Source organism: Zingiber officinale, chromosome 7A, assembly GCF_018446385.1.
Source record: "Zingiber officinale cultivar Zhangliang chromosome 7A, Zo_v1.1, whole genome shotgun sequence".
NCBI classification, from domain to species: Eukaryota; Viridiplantae; Streptophyta; class Magnoliopsida; order Zingiberales; family Zingiberaceae; genus Zingiber; species Zingiber officinale.
In genome coordinates, this window is record NC_055998.1 from 141,950,470 (window position 1) to 141,966,037 (window position 15,568).

At 39.0% G+C, this 15,568-nt stretch overlaps 2 protein-coding genes across 2 annotated transcripts; both read left to right on the plus strand.

The window, feature by feature from the left end:
• The first annotated feature begins 3,662 nt into the window (after positions 1–3,662).
• Positions 3,663–7,488, plus strand: LOC122003020 (peroxisomal (S)-2-hydroxy-acid oxidase GLO3-like). Its single transcript, XM_042558447.1, has 12 exons — positions 3,663–3,891; positions 4,061–4,227; positions 5,258–5,382; positions 5,592–5,638; positions 5,884–5,961; positions 6,062–6,186; positions 6,279–6,345; positions 6,411–6,473; positions 6,574–6,643; positions 6,713–6,813; positions 6,899–7,003; positions 7,132–7,488. The coding sequence occupies exons 2-12, from the start codon at positions 4,085–4,087 to the stop codon at positions 7,315–7,317; spliced, it is 1,110 nt and encodes a 369-aa protein (XP_042414381.1). The 5' UTR covers positions 3,663–3,891; positions 4,061–4,084; the 3' UTR covers positions 7,318–7,488.
• A 322-nt stretch (positions 7,489–7,810) lies between these two features.
• LOC122003017 (aminomethyltransferase, mitochondrial-like) lies at positions 7,811–11,141 on the plus strand. The gene is made up of 3 exons (XM_042558444.1): positions 7,811–8,603; positions 9,542–9,660; positions 10,447–11,141. Exons 1-3 carry the CDS (start codon positions 8,025–8,027, stop codon positions 10,991–10,993), a joined length of 1,245 nt encoding a protein of 414 aa, XP_042414378.1. The 5' UTR covers positions 7,811–8,024; the 3' UTR covers positions 10,994–11,141.
• The last annotated feature ends 4,427 nt before the right edge of the window (positions 11,142–15,568 follow it).

The window sequence follows — 15,568 nt, forward strand, 5'->3', positions numbered from 1 at the left end:
TCATGAATTCTTCAAACATTCAAATGGAAGAAGCAGGGAGATGATTGAACCACCTTTAAACCAAAGACGACTCGGCATTTAATGTCATCTGTATTGATACAACATGAAAATATTTTCAAACTTACATCTATGGTCTTTGAGAATAGTTGTTCTATTATATTCCCCAATCCGTAGTGCTTGGAAATGTCGCAACAGTTCGTCTTGAAGGATATTTCTAGAAAATTGAGGGCCTTCGCTAGATGTAGTAGTTTTTCCCTTCAAAGCGTCTCGATGTGGGGTCTCTCCTGAATATTCCAGGGATGACGCTCGCCCAACTGACATCCCAATTAGAGTGAGGATTGTAGCCGAGGGCATTCCGGTTGGTCGGGTCAACCTTTGATGAGGCGCTTGCGGAGCTTCAAGGGATTGAGGTGGATGAAGGGTTAGGTACTAATAGTATTGGCTGTTGGGGTTGCCCTTACAACATTTCCTGTGCCACTGCAACGCCCAACTTGTTAAAATCATCCATTGCGATGGTGATAACTGGTAACGTTAGATCTTCCGATGTCATCTATTTCAAAGTCTTAGTTTAGGTCATAACTCAGTGTTTCCCATAGACAATATCAATTTGATCTTTCTTGAGACCGCCGACAAATGAACCACCAGTAAATTGGCATTGAGGTTGACTTTGTCTTCGTTCACCCAGGAACAATTAAGGTTTGTGGAGAGATCCGTTGGAGCTTGATCGGGGGAAAATAAGGAGAGGGTTAAAATAACGACCGAGAGTTCCTTAGCACAGTTACTCCGAAGCTCAAGTAAGTCTTCAACTGGGGAGAATGAAGAAAACTGTGGTTTCAGATTTCTCAAAGTACCTAGATATTTGTGCAAGTACTTATTACCTACGGGAGCAAGCGACCTTTTATAGAGTTGTAGTTATATCTTCATGTTCTCCACGTGTTTCAAAATTTTTTACTTATGCTATCCACGTTTCTTGGAATAAATGGATATGTTTTTCCACGTTTTTCAAAGAAAATGACTACGTTATCCATATCTTCCGTGAGCAATGACTCCATGCCTCTCCAGTGGAGTTAGGATCGATACATATATAAAGATTGCATGAAGCTAGAAGCGGCACAGAGTCGAGGACGATCCTGAGCCGGGAGTGTCTAGAGTCGGGGGATGATTCGGAGCTGAGAGTGCTATGGAGTCGGGGACAATCCAGAATCGAGAATGACTTGGAGTCAGGGTTAGCACGAGGTGTCACCCTTCAATTACCTCCCGTATGACTATACATGCATTGCATGGGGAGCATATGCAATGGGAGCATCAAGCACAATCAAATAAATGTAGATTTCAGGGTTTAGTTCTACCTTTGGTTGACAAAATAGCGCATGCAAAATGCCATCCTTGAACTCCTAATTAGGAAGAATTGCTGAATGCTCGGTTGCAATCTGATATCACATTCATTTGTCCATCAAATTTGTGACTGACCAACTCCAATCAAATATTGGCCAGTGTACCATAAAGTTATAGATGTGGCCATCTTTTTCATCATCCATATATAAAGAATTCAGAAAATTAAAACATTGTGACAGATATAATTAAACATTTTTTTGTTGTCAGATTTATTCTTGAGAAATTCTTACGATCAACTTTTGATTTGAGGTGGGGCATCAATTAAAAAATGGAAGACGATGTGTTTCTTAATTAGCTTGATCTTTAATGCCTTTGCTTTCTCATATTTGCATTTCTCTTCTCACTTAGCTTTCATGTTGAGTATTATATATTCTTAGTCAAAGCTGTACTTTGGTAAAATATTTAATATTATTTAATCCACCTGTGTCAGATTAATCGATGAACGAACATTAGGTAATATAACGCTTGTTTTCGGTTTTGGATTTATCCGTTTTAATTTATTATTTTGGATATATCATCTATCTCTATTTTCCCCCGTTTTATGATTATCTTCCACCTAGAAGATGCGCCTGGGGCCATGGACCTATGGTGCCGTAGTTGAATATTTAGATTATCATTTAGTATGCATGATTCAATCTTTAGTTATAATGTATTTATAAAAAAAAAAATTTTAAATGGGGCGTGTAATCACAAGATACTAGACTCTTGGGCTACCCGTCGTGTGTGCTTTCCAATATATCCTGATGGTTAGTAGAAAAATTCAATGGAACTGGATCGATCATCCCAAATTATATATCTACATATATTTCAGGTATATATGGTGGCAAAAGTGAATACGTTCGTCTCCAGCGCCCCCTGTCAACCCGTCCCAGGGTCAACACGAAGGAGGTAAATTATGGACGGCCATTAGTTTTTGGAATAGTGACTAGTACGTAAGGGAGAAATTTACCTCGACTTTATCGAGATTCAAACCCCAAATCTCATAATGATAACATCTCATACGCTAGCCACTAGACCATGATCATATTTTAGGAATATATGCACCTACACAAATGAGATATTGGCATATATATGCTACTTCGTTTTCATGTATTGTATTAACATCTGAAATAGTTTCCATTTTGACATACGTTATCCATTATGAGCGCTTTTCGATTTATCCTGATGGTATATGAAAAATTTCTGTAAAACCGGATTGATCACGCGAAAAAATTATATGAGACCGGATGAATCATCTCATAACGACGTTACCCACCAACTTAATTAATCAATTTTTTTTTATGGAACTTTCTCCGTATCTCGACTACTCGTTGAATGTAATGAGTAGATGAATGATCAAGAATAAGAATAAACTTAAATTACTTTACATAAAATAGCTAAATTTGTTGTCTCCAAAGAGAATCGATCCTTTCACGATAACCATCCTTAAAAAGCAACTCTAAATTAAGCAACACAAAACATAGAACATCCTTGCAATTTCTTCTCTAACGCAATTCTCTCTTCTCTGTATAAATATATATAATTGAAAGAACAGAATATACAAGAACTTATTCGCTCGCCAGAATCCTGAGAAACAAAAAAATGGCAATTTAATTCAGAGATCTTTTTCTCTAGATTTCGGTCAGCTGATTTTCTTTTGACTCAGCAGAAAAAGATATTCCATCATCTGTATCTTGTTAATGTTAGATTACACTTGACCCGGCGCCGGCAGTCGCCTTGGAGGAGCAGTGGCGGCAGAGTCCATATATACCGGTCGACGCCACCTGCAGCTGCGCCACCATCGACACTCCTCCCCTCTTCCCCAATATCTCCGGCGACGTCGCCTGCGGCACTGCCCACCACGAGTACCCCTCGCCGCCGCCGCCGCCGACGCCGCCAGGATAGAGCTGGAGCCCGGCCGAGTAGTCGCGGCGGAAGAGGAGCGCGACGGCGGCGCGCATGCGGAGGCGTACGTCACGTCATCATTTATAGTTTAATAATGGTAATGAGTATAAAATAATGATAAAACATTAAATAAAAATATACGTGAAATAGCAATCCCCTCTGTCTCTCTCTCTCTCTGCTCATCGCCGGACAAGGTGCTCATCGCTTGCCTAGCTGCTATTCCCTTTCCACTTTCCTCCCAAAATTCGATTTTTCCCCTTAGAAAACGCAAACGAAGCGTGTTGATGCTCATCCACGCCAGAAACCATCATTTCTTCGTTGTTTTCGATGAGAAAATTTGATTTTTCAACATTATGATGCATGTTTGTTCGATTTATAGATCATATGGAAGAAAGAGGGTGTTCATGTCCATCCACTGTTTGTAAGAATGCCTAGCCACGTGAACCTTACGTGGATTCTTTGTCTTCGGTGTTTAGAATTATGTGCATGTTTTTCCTCCAATAATTCAGTGGAGGCCTTGTTTTTTCCCCTAAGATCCCTCCTTGGTTTTTCCCCTAAGCTTTCTGCTGGATATGCTAGAATATTGTTTAGATCTCCAAGATCTGTGTACAGGTGATGAAGGATTCCATTTTCCTTTTGCGTTCTTATTATGAGTAGTCTTGAGTCCATCTCTTAGATACTTGCTTGATATAATTACTGAAAGAGGGGATTTCTGTCTGTTCTCTCTTTTATATGAATGATAAGAAAAGTTTTGTCTTCTTTTCTTCTTCTTTTGACTCAGAGACAGATTAACTAGGCGTTCGGCATGAGGATGGAAATCACCAATGTTTCTGAGTATGAGAAAATTGCCAAGCAGAAGTTACCAAAGATGATATATGATTACTTTGCATCAGGAGCTGAAGATCAGTGGACACTAAGGGAGAATCGAAGCGCATTCTCGAGGATTCTGTGAGTATATTGTGTGTTAGCATACAATTTATTGTCCTTTTAGTATTAGATCCTGAGAGTATCCATGGCTGATCTTAGTGGTATTTGGTTTTGTTCCTGGTCCTGAGGGAGTTTCTTGCTAGCTCACTTGCATTGGGATCCTTTTAACTTCAATTGAAGGAAAGTTAACTTGCTAATTCATGTTAATGAGATCCAAGAAAAAAGGAACACAATACAGTGACCAATGGTTGAGAAACGTCATCTGATTCAGGAAATTGTAGTGCATAGGTAAAATGGTCTCGCCTGTGTTGTCGGGCACTCGAACTATCTTTTCTACTAAATAGGGTGGAAAGCTAGTTTCATGTATTATATGCCTTATTAAGGCCATAAACAAGTCAAGTTGAGCTAAGCTTTATGGTGTTTAAGTTTATTTGATAAGGTAATCGAATCAAGTTAAGTCAAGCCGATTTTAAAATGAATCAAGCTGTTGAAATGATTATTCAAGCTTGACTTGATTTCTTCTTTATGAGCTTGAGCTTAGTTTAAGTTTGACTTGAGATTGATTTGTTTAAATGTTATTGAACTCCCCGTTCAAGCTTGTTTAATTGTTTAAAAATTTTACAATTTTAAATTTGTTTGATAGGCTATTAAGCTGGATAATATAAGTTTGTTTGTTCGTTTTGAAAATTTCTTTGTTTATTTGTTATATTGAAGAGAGTTTTATTGATGAATATAATTCACAAACTCATGGACATTGCTCACCAATAGTTTATAATCTTTGTTCATGAATATAAATGAGTTGAATACATATATATTCACGCTTGTTCATTTAATTTAATAAGTTATTCAAGTTTGTTCATTTAATTGACTTTATGTGTATTGAATGAACATAAACACTCATATCAAGTTGAACACAAATTTACTCATGAACGTTTGATTCATTTATACAATTCTCTAGTTTTGAAACTCTGCACACAACATATATGATAAATGCAGTTATTGAATCTAAATCTGATAGTTTTCACAATGTTTTTTTTCTTTCTTCTTCTAGCTTTCGACCCCGTATTCTGGTTGATGTATCGAATATCGATATGACCACAACAATCTTGGGTTTCAAGATTTCGATGCCTATCATGATTGCCCCCACAGCTATGCAGAAGATGGCACATCCTGAAGGTTTCTCCCTAGCACTTGAGAATAGTACTAATATATTGTATTTTGTGGCTACTTTCTCTTTTCGTGTTCGACCTCGGTTAGGCTTCACATTCGAACCATATTCTCTTCATGCTTTAGTAATTCACTAACTTATGTACGAAGAAGATATACTAATCGAGTTGCCTAATTTACTTATTGTAGTTTTTGTGTATCTTGTAATGACCAAACAGGGGAACTTGCAACAGCTAGAGCAGCGTCAGCAGCCAACACTATCATGGTTTGTTGTTATACATACAAGAATTTCTTGAGTCACAGTTTATCGTTCTTTTGTCATCGGTAACGTAATAGAAAATCTTGCTCATCACTTAGAAACATAATAGAAAATCTCACATTTGAGACAAGCGAATTACCATCAACTTTGTTTACTGGTCATAACCAATTCAATGTCTTATCACTTCCCCTAGTTTGTTATTCGTAATAAATCGATTTCCTAATGATCCTTCTTCCTGTTCTGTGTTGTAGACATTATCCTCATGGTCGACTTCCAGTGTCGAAGAAGTTAACTCAACAGGGCCCGGAGTTCGCTTCTTCCAACTCTATGTAATTATGCATATTCAAGTCTTGTTTCTGGCTTCACTTCTTTTCATTAGCTTTGCTTTCTGATATCGATCGTATTCTTCGTATTTGAATCTATTGGTAGGTCTACAAGGACAGAAATGTAGTGAGGCAACTCGTCGGGAGAGCTGAGAAGGCAGGCTTCAAGGCAATTGTACTCACAGTGGACACACCGAGACTCGGAAGAAGAGAAGCAGACATTAAGAACAGGTCTTATATTCCATGGCACTGTATTTGATCCTGATGAGTATGCTTCATAATTCGATTCTTAATCTAAAAATCCGATTCTCGGTTCAATTCAGATTCACTTTACCACCTTCTCTGACACTCAAGAACTTCGTGGAGCTGAACATTGAAAAGATGGATATGGTAGGCCGTTGTGAATCTTGTTTCCCTATACCATGCTGCTTACAAACAATCTGTGGTTTTTGTAGACTAATGATTCGGGGCTAGCATCGTACGTCGGCAGCCAAGTTGATCGTTCCCTATCGTGGAAGGTGTGCCGATTCTAAGCACTCGCAAAGACACCGACACCCGATTAACATAACAAAGAAAGTTACTACATCTTATTGCTACTTATAACAACTGTTTGTGCAGGATGTGAAGTGGTTGCAGACAATTACAAGCCTCCCAATTATATTGAAAGGAGTAATGACTGCCGAGGACAGTAAGCAATCAGTAACGCCGATGTTTTTGTTTTCGACATGATCATATCTATTGTTTCTGGCAATTGCAGTTCGATTGGCTGTTCAAGCTGGAGTTGCTGGCATCGTCGTGTCTAACCATGGTGCTCGTCAGCTCGATTATGTCCCGGCAACCATTACTTGTTTGGAAGAGGTACATAAACATGTTTAGTATTCACAATCTTGAATTTCCGAGATAAGTACTTATCGTAAATTCAATTGATTGACGACTAAACCAGGTTGTCAAAGCAGCACAAGGGAAAGTCCCAGTGTTCTTGGATGGGGGTATTCGTCGAGGCACCGACATCTTCAAGGCCTTAGCCTTGGGAGCATCCGGAGTATTTGTAAGTGTTTTCTTCTTGAATGCCGATAACCATTCTTCGTTTCTCGATAAATTTAGCCATTTTCAAGAAGATAAAGGATTATGAATGCTTTCCTCTCTACTTAGATAACTCTCCCTTGTTGATCGCAGATCGGAAGGCCAGTGGTTTTTGCATTGGCAGCTGACGGAGAGGCTGGGGTTCGGAAGGTGCTCCAAATGCTTTCAGACGAGCTCGAGCTCACCATGGCCTTGAGCGGCTGCACCTCCATCGAGCAAATCACTCGGAATCATGTCGTGACTGAGTCGGATTCGAATCGAAATCTCTCGAAGATGTAGATCAAACCAACTTCATCGAAATAATCTTGTTGATGCAATTTGATTGATGGTGTAGACTTCAACAGGAAAGAGTTTGTTTTGTGGAGGGAAAATTTGAAGACTCCAACTATAATTTGCATATCTGCCACTTTAAATTTTTATATTATAAATATACCACTATTAAACTTAAAAGCCTTTATACAAATACCATTGAAACTTATGTTTAATATTTGTTGCAGTAGTTTTGATTAAAATTATTATTAGACGAGATGTTTTGGTCAAAATGAAATATAATTATATCAAACTAATGATAACTAATGATTATATTTACAATATTAAAATTTAAACTAATGAATAATGATAACTATCATTATAATTATATCAAAATGAAATATATTTACAATATTAAAATTTAAATGATAAATAAACGTATTTTCCAAGTAAAATGTTTTGAGAACATTTCTTTTGGATAATGGAAAAAAAAAAACAGCTGAATAGCAAAAACTGAGGTGCGTGTGAGAGAGATCAATGGCGGCCACTCACGACCCATCCCTTGCCCGCACACCGCAATGGATCAAGGAATCCTCCTCCACCCACTTCGTCTCTTCTTCTATCTCCTCCTCTGCATATAGATCTCACTCCAATCTGCCCTCCTATCCCTCCGCCGAGCTTCCTCTCTGTCAGATCCCTCGCTTTCCCCCTCCAATCCGACCCAATCCGAGTCCGAGATGAGAGGAGGTGGCCTGTGGCAGCTCGGGCAATGCCTCTCCCGGCGCATCGCCCAATCGAAGCCCGGATCCGCCCTCAAACCCCGCACTTTCGCCGCCGCCCCGGCCGCCGAGCCGGCGGAGCTCAAGAAGACGGCGCTGTACGATTTTCACGTCGAGAACGGCGGAAAGATGGTGCCTTTCGCGGGGTGGAGCATGCCTCTCCAGTACAAGGACTCCATCATGGATTCCACCCTCAACTGCCGCGCCGCCGGGAGCTTGTTCGACGTCTCCCACATGTGCGGCCTCAGCCTCCGTGGCCGCGACGCCATACCCTTCCTCGAGACGCTCGTCGTGGCTGACATCGCCGGGATGCGCCCCGGCACCGGATCGCTCACCGTCTTCACCAACGAGCGCGGCGGCGCCATCGATGACTCCGTGGTGACGAAGGTGCAGGACGACCACGTCTACCTGGTGGTGAACGCAGGCTGTAGGGACAAGGACCTGGCGCACATCGGTGCGCATATGGAAGCTTTCAAGAAGAAGGGAGGGGTTGTCGATTGGCACATTCACGACGAAAGGTCGCTACTTGCCCTCCAGGTATTCGACATCTGCTCCAGGCCGATTTTAAGGCCATAAATCTGATGATAATTTCTTCCTTCTGTGATTGATTTTGATTCTTACAGAAATCAGTCCATACATTAAACGATTTCCCTTTCTCTGAGATTCTATTACTTGTGTTTTCATCTAGTTCATCAAAGGTGATGTTCTTGGTGAGCATTTTGCTCGTTCTTCATCATGAAACAGTGATCTATGTCATTTCCAGCTTTGAGGTTGGCAATCATCTGAATTCACCTTTGTTCAAGCTTTTAGTCAAATGTAAAGAGGTTGATCAGTTGTGTGATGGTTGGTGTTTCAATTATGTACATTGCATGGACATCATATGCAATGTGAGCATTAAACACAATCAAATTACTTTAGAGCTCAGGGTTTAGTTCTACCATTTGTTGACGAAATAGCGCATGCGAAATGCCATCCTTGAACTCCTAATTAGGAAGAAGGAGAAAATTAAAACATTGAAGCAAACATATTGTTGCAATCTGATATCACATTCATTTGTCCATCAAATTTGTGACTGACCTACTACAAGCAAATGGCCAGTGTATCATACAGTTATAGATGTGGCCATTTTTGTATTATCCATAAAGAATTTAGAAAATTAAAACATTGTGATAGATATAAACATCTTTTTGTTGTCAGATTTATTCTTGAGAAATTCTAACGATCAACTTTTGATATGAGGTGGGGCGTCAATTAGAAAATGGAAGACGATGTGTTTCTTGATCTTTAATGCCTTTGCTTTCTCATATTTTAAGTATGATTACATTTCTCTTCTTACTTTCATGTTTAGTATTAAATATAACTGTCAGCATTCCATTTCATTTTCTTTGCTCATATGTAATACATACTGTTTTTTGATCAAATTTCTTGTCTCGCTAACTCCAAATTGGCTTTCACTGTTTCTCGGACAAACTTAGGGCCCTCTCGCTGCACCAGTTCTTCAGTTGTTGACAAAGGTGGATCTGAGCAAAATCTATTTCGGTGACTTCCACACGTTGGACATCCACGGATCCCATTGTTTTCTCACAAGAACCGGGTGCATTTTCTCTTTTTGTTTTCAAAGAATTAAACTTCTGTGTACCGAAAGTCCAAGGCATCTATCAATTTGGAACAGATACAATAGGCTTTCTTTTTCAGAAAAAAATTACATGGTGTTTTATCGTTCGATCACCCTTGATTGGATTAAGAATAATAGTGCAACAAAAGAACTTAGCAAGTAAATGATCTTTAGGTCAAGACATCGAACTATGAGTTTCGAGGAAATAAAAGAAATTGGATCTTCTTTGTTATATCATCATCACACACTGGTAGATCTTGGTGAAGTAAAATCTGATCATTTTCCTGCTGTTTATTTCTTCAAGTAATATTATGTATAAGCAGTAAAGATCGAAATTTATTGTAAACAAAGTGAAATATATGCACCACAAACTCTCTAACTCTGTGCGTCTCAGTTCAAGAAAAGTGTTAGACGATTCTTTGACGGTGGTCTTTGTTACTCTTAAAGTTGTTTTTGCATGTTCATGTATCTAATATTTGCTTTGTCGTTCGAAATCTGATAAAATTCTGATCTATGATACAAAAGTTGCACTGCTTTTCAAGATTTCTCGTTTAACAGTGTATTCTATGAAACTAATGGGCGATACCTTTGACATCCTAATCTCTTTCGTAACTATTTAAGTCAACTTGTTTAATCATCGATCTCTACTTATCTCGAAATCATTTCTAAGTTTCTATCTTAAGTACCGGAAAGCTTTTGTAGTTGGTTTTGCATTATTGTGCCACCATTTTACACTGCCTTATCTCATCTTTCTGAATGTTTCAGTTACACAGGCGAGGACGGTTTCGAGATATCTGTTCCATCGGAGAATGCCGTAGATCTTGCCAAAGCCATCCTGGAGAAATCTGAAGGGAAAGTAAGGCCGACAGGATTAGGTGCCCGCGACAGTCTTCGCCTTGAAGCTGGCCTTTGTCTATACGGTAATGACATGGAGCAACACACCACGCCGGTTGAGGCTGGCCTCTCGTGGGCAATAGGCAAACGAAGGAGAAAAGAAGGTGGCTTCTTGGGTGCGGACGTGATCCTAAAGCAACTCGAGGAAGGACCACCAGTCAGGCGTGTCGGTTTCTTCTCGACAGGCCCACCCCCACGAAGCCACAGCGAGATCTTCAGCAGCAGCGGTGAAAAGATCGGAGAGGTGACGAGTGGCGGCTTCAGTCCCTGCCTGAAAAAGAACATCGCCATGGGGTATGTCAAGTCAGGTGTCCACAAGCCCGGAACTGAAGTCAAAATCATCATTCGCGGGAAGTCGAATGATGGTGTCATCACGAAGATGCCGTTCGTGCCAACAAAATACTACAAACCATCTTAGATCTGTTTGATTGAGCTTTGCTCGATTTGAATCCGTTCGAGATAACCAACAACTACAAACTAAAGTTTCTGATGTAAGACTTGATGAACGATATATCATCGCGATAGGAGCTACTTATCGGAAAATTATCATGCCATTATTCTTCTAAGTCATTTGATAGTAGCAATGCGAGTGGTTAGAGGTAACAAGAAGCATTTTAAGCTCTGAGGGTGGTCAATTTGACAATTTTAAAACTGTGGAAGGCGACTGGAACTGGAAATATAATTTTGGTACTAAATTGAAAATTTCCTTCAGTAGACCGTAATCGTGTTTAAATTTTATAATGGGCCGGCCCAATTTGAGTCGATTATACGAGTCCATTTTGTTCATCTTCTCCTCCAAGCGTTACTCCTTGTCTCTCCATTTAAATACTTCCTCCACCCCGATTCAATCTCGATCGCCCTCTCATATTTATACGAGCTCAAGTCCATTAGGAGGTCAAAATCAATTCCTCCTCTCGGTCCCTGTTGTAATCTCTATATATATAAAACCTCACATCCACCCAAACCCTACTTCTTACCCAAGCAAGGGGCCAACCAAGCCTTACTTGTTGCCCAAGCATCGAGCCGGCCAAGCCTTGCTTGGTGCCCAAGATAAGGGTCGGCCAAGCCTTGCTTGGTGCCCAAGCAAGGGGCCGACCACAATAGGAATAAAAGGGAGATTTTATTTAAAACATAATTTTGTTAAAATTTTTCATTTTTAGCTATTTACAATGGTTTAAAAGAGAGATTTTAATTTTGTTAAAATCTTTCTTTTTTTTAACCATCCACAATAGGAATAAAAGGAAAATTTTATTTAAAATAGAATTTTGTTAAAATCTTTCCTTTTTAGCCGTCAGCAAAGATTATAAAAGATCCTCTTCTATTCTCTTGTGCCCGGCACCCCTCCTCTCTTATTTTCCCCTTGCTTCTTTCCCTAGGGTCGGTGGCATCTTTCCCTTCCTCTTCATTAGGGTCGTCACCCCTTTGGAGAAGAGTTTATTTTGTGGTCGGTTGCTTGGAGGAGAAGAAGAAGAAAAGGCATCCTATTCTAGCATTTCTTGGTGGTCGAAAGATTGGAAACAAGGAGTCGGGTGGTTTTGTCTTTGTAAATCGTCACCCACACGATACCCAAGAAGAGGAGAGGAAAACGACAGAAGATCAAGAGATCTTTAGCTACGAAGAAAGGTACAACTAGTTTTTTAATTCCGCTGCGTATCTAGTTTTGTTCTCTTCGTATCGATTTTGGATATCGATTTTGAATACCAACACAAGAGGCCATCAATCTTGTATTTCGATCAAGGTGTGCTTTGATCATTCAAGAACTTGTTTGATTGATCAAACACATGTCTGATTGAACGTGCGGGTTGCTAGGAATAGTTCTGTACTTGTACAATTCTTGTACGAAAAATTTAAACAGAATGGAATTCCAACGCCCTTCAAGTATAATTTATAAACAAATTGTTGGTAGTTTAATGTATTTAACTGCAACAAGGCCAAACATAATGTATTCTGTGAGTTTAATAAGCATATATATGGAAAATCCAATAGAAATACATTTGTTAGTTGCCAAGAGAATCCTTCGTTACTTACAAGGAACTAAAGATTTTGGGCTATTCTTCAGGAAGGGTGAAAAGTTAGAGTTATTCGGGTTTACTGACAATGATTATATAGGAGATCAAGATGATAGAAGAAGCACTTCAGACTATGTTTTTGTGTTGGGCACAGGGGTCGTATCATGGTCTTCTAAGAAGCAACCAATTGTCTCCCTGTCAACTACAGAAGCTGAATTTATTACTGCAACAACTTGTGCTTGTCAAGCTATCTGGTTGAGAAGAATTCTTGAAGAGCTCCAGTTCAAACAAGTTGAAGCTACTACAGTTTTTTGTGACAACAATTCAACAATCAAATTCTCTAAAATTCCTGTGCTACACGGCAGAAGCAAATATATCGATGTGAAGTATTATTTTTTAAGAGATCTCAACAATGATGAAACAATCAAACCGGTATATTATCGAAGTGAAGATCAAGTTGCAGATACACAGACCAAGCTGCTCAAGTTGGCTACATTCGTAAGGTTGTGTGGTCTACTTGGAGTTTGTTCACGCACTGCTACTTTTCTTTTAAACTGACTTCTTTACATTTCAGTTTAAGGGAGAGTATTAAGATTTAAAATATTTTATTTATTGAAAGTTTTAGCCATTGTCCAAGTTTTTAGGTGTTAGCCATTCTTAATTTGTTCGAGTCTTTTGATTCTTATCTATTGATCCTACTGTATAGGAGATAGAGTTTGAAAAGTTCCTATGTAAAGCCTATTTATAGGCTCGATTTCTTTATCAACGAGCAGAGCATTTCCATTTCCAATACATCTCTTTTGCTTTTCCATGCCAATACAGCTCTTTTGCTTTTCCTTACCATTGTATCACCCGCTCCAAGGTGGAGGTGAGCAAGTGCGTTGTCCCCGTGGCCGCCTCTTTCGCTCCGATCCGCTCCTCTCCCCCTTTGCTTCTCCTGCAACCAGTTCCCTCCCCACTACTTTGGCATCAGCGCTACCAACTACCAGACAGAGATTTATCCCTAGTGCAGCACAATCGAGTACGCTCACCCGCCCATCGATGCCGCTGCGCCGTCGGTGCCTCCCGTGTTCCTATTCGTTCTTGACACCTACTCCCGAGGTCCACCTCCACGAACTGGGCTTTGTCGATTTGACGAAGGTCTACGTGTTCCACAGGACTAAGGATATCACGAAAGAGAGCAGGTCTTGGAGCAGTTGGGGGTGTCTTAGTTCGGTGGTGTGCCTACGTAAAAACATACATTTTTTATTAGAATTCTCTAAAATCATATTCAATTATTTTTATGATTGTACAATGATCCCTATAAATAGTATATAAATTCTATACCAGGTAAAATCATAATAGATTTCTATTATTAAAAATCATAATATAATTCTGTTACGAAAAATGTAATACAATTCTGTTATATAAAATCGTAATAGAATTTTATTATAAAAATCTTAACAGATTTTTCTTCCAAAAACATCCCTCATATTGGCCTTCATCCAAATATGAGCCACCTGCTAACAATCTCCATGTTGGCGAATACTCACCCATTCGAAGAACACGAGTATTTGAATAAAATTCTACCTGGAACTTTGGGCCCGGGCTTCCTTCCTTTAACATCTAGAGATATAGATCAAATTCAAGTAATGCTTGAACTTCTTTGTGGTCACTGCTTTGTCAGTATGTCTGTAGCATTGGCTGTAGTACGAACCTTCTCAAATTGAATTTTTTCAAAAGCAATCAACTCTATGATCTTGTGAAACCTCACATCAATGTGCTTGGTTCTCGTATGATATACCTGATTCTTCACCAAATAGATAACACTCTGACTATCGCTTAACAACTTGACTCCACTTTACTGAACACTAAGTTTTCTGACCAACCCTATAATCCATAAAGATTTCTTCGCTGCTTCAATTGTTGTCATGTACTCTAACTTTGTAGTAGACAATGCATTATAGATTTCCAACAAATAAGTCCTCCTACCACAATGAACACGTATCTTATAGTAGACCTCATGTTATCTAAATCTCTTGCATAGTCTGCATCTACGTACCCAGTAACTAAAAGATCTTCCGATTGTTTATTGAATATGATGTCATAATTAGTTGTTCTCAAGTATATGAAAATTCACTTCACTGCATCCCAATGTGGTCAACTAGGATTTGAGAGAAACTTGTTCACCATACTAATTGTTTGCATCATATCTGGTCTCATGCAAACTATGACATACATCAAACAACCAACTGCACTAGCATAAGGAACCTTTGACATCTCTTGGATCTCGTCATCCATCTTTGGATATTGTGTACTGGATAACTTGAAGTGATGCAATAGGGGTGTGCTAACTGACTTTACATTCTTCATCTTGAACCTATCTAGTACCTTCTCTATATACCTACATTAAGACAACGATAATTTTCCTGTAGCTCTATCCTTGTGAATCTTCATCCCAAGAATCTTCTTGGCCTCTCTCAAATCTTTCATGTCAAATTCTTTGCTCAGTAGTCTCTTTAATTTGTTGACCTCTTTCATCTTCTTCGTAACAATGAGTATGTTATCTACGTATAATAGTAAGAAAATCAGTAATTCATCTTCAAGTCTCTTTACATATATATAACAATCTTACTCACATCTCCTATATCTGTTTTGAATTATGTATGAATCAAAATATTTGTACCATTGCCTAGGAGCAATGTTATCAAAATCGCGAGTCAACTCATAAAATCATACAAAATCATGAGTTTACTTATAAAATCGAGTGAAATCATGATAAAATCGTGTATTAAAGTAAAATCGGATCAAAATCGTAAAATCGGATCAAAATCGTAAAATCGGATCAAAATCGTAAAACCAGATCAAAATCGTAAAATCACATTTAAACTTGTAAAAACATGATTTTTGAGATAATTTGATCGATTTTGTGTCATAAATAAAAGGGAACTGTTTTGGACAAAATGATATCGTTTTGGGATGATTTTAGATTTACATTTGTCTAT

Bases quoted from the DNA above. Each gene is read 5' to 3' on its own strand.
- LOC122003020 (XM_042558447.1), top strand. From the start codon at position 4,085: ATGAGGATGGAAATCACCAATGTTTCTGAGTATGAGAAAATTGCCAAG. The intron at 5,639-5,883 runs GTTTGTTGTTAT...TCTGTGTTGTAG, and splicing joins CAGCAGCCAACACTATCATG to ACATTATCCTCATGGTCGAC. The intron at 6,474-6,573 runs GTGTGCCGATTC...CTGTTTGTGCAG, and splicing joins ATCGTTCCCTATCGTGGAAG to GATGTGAAGTGGTTGCAGAC.
- LOC122003017 (XM_042558444.1), top strand. From the start codon at position 8,025: ATGAGAGGAGGTGGCCTGTGGCAGCTCGGGCAATGCCTCTCCCGGCGC. The intron at 8,604-9,541 runs GTATTCGACATC...GGACAAACTTAG, and splicing joins GGTCGCTACTTGCCCTCCAG to GGCCCTCTCGCTGCACCAGT. The intron at 9,661-10,446 runs GTGCATTTTCTC...TGAATGTTTCAG, and splicing joins TGTTTTCTCACAAGAACCGG to TTACACAGGCGAGGACGGTT.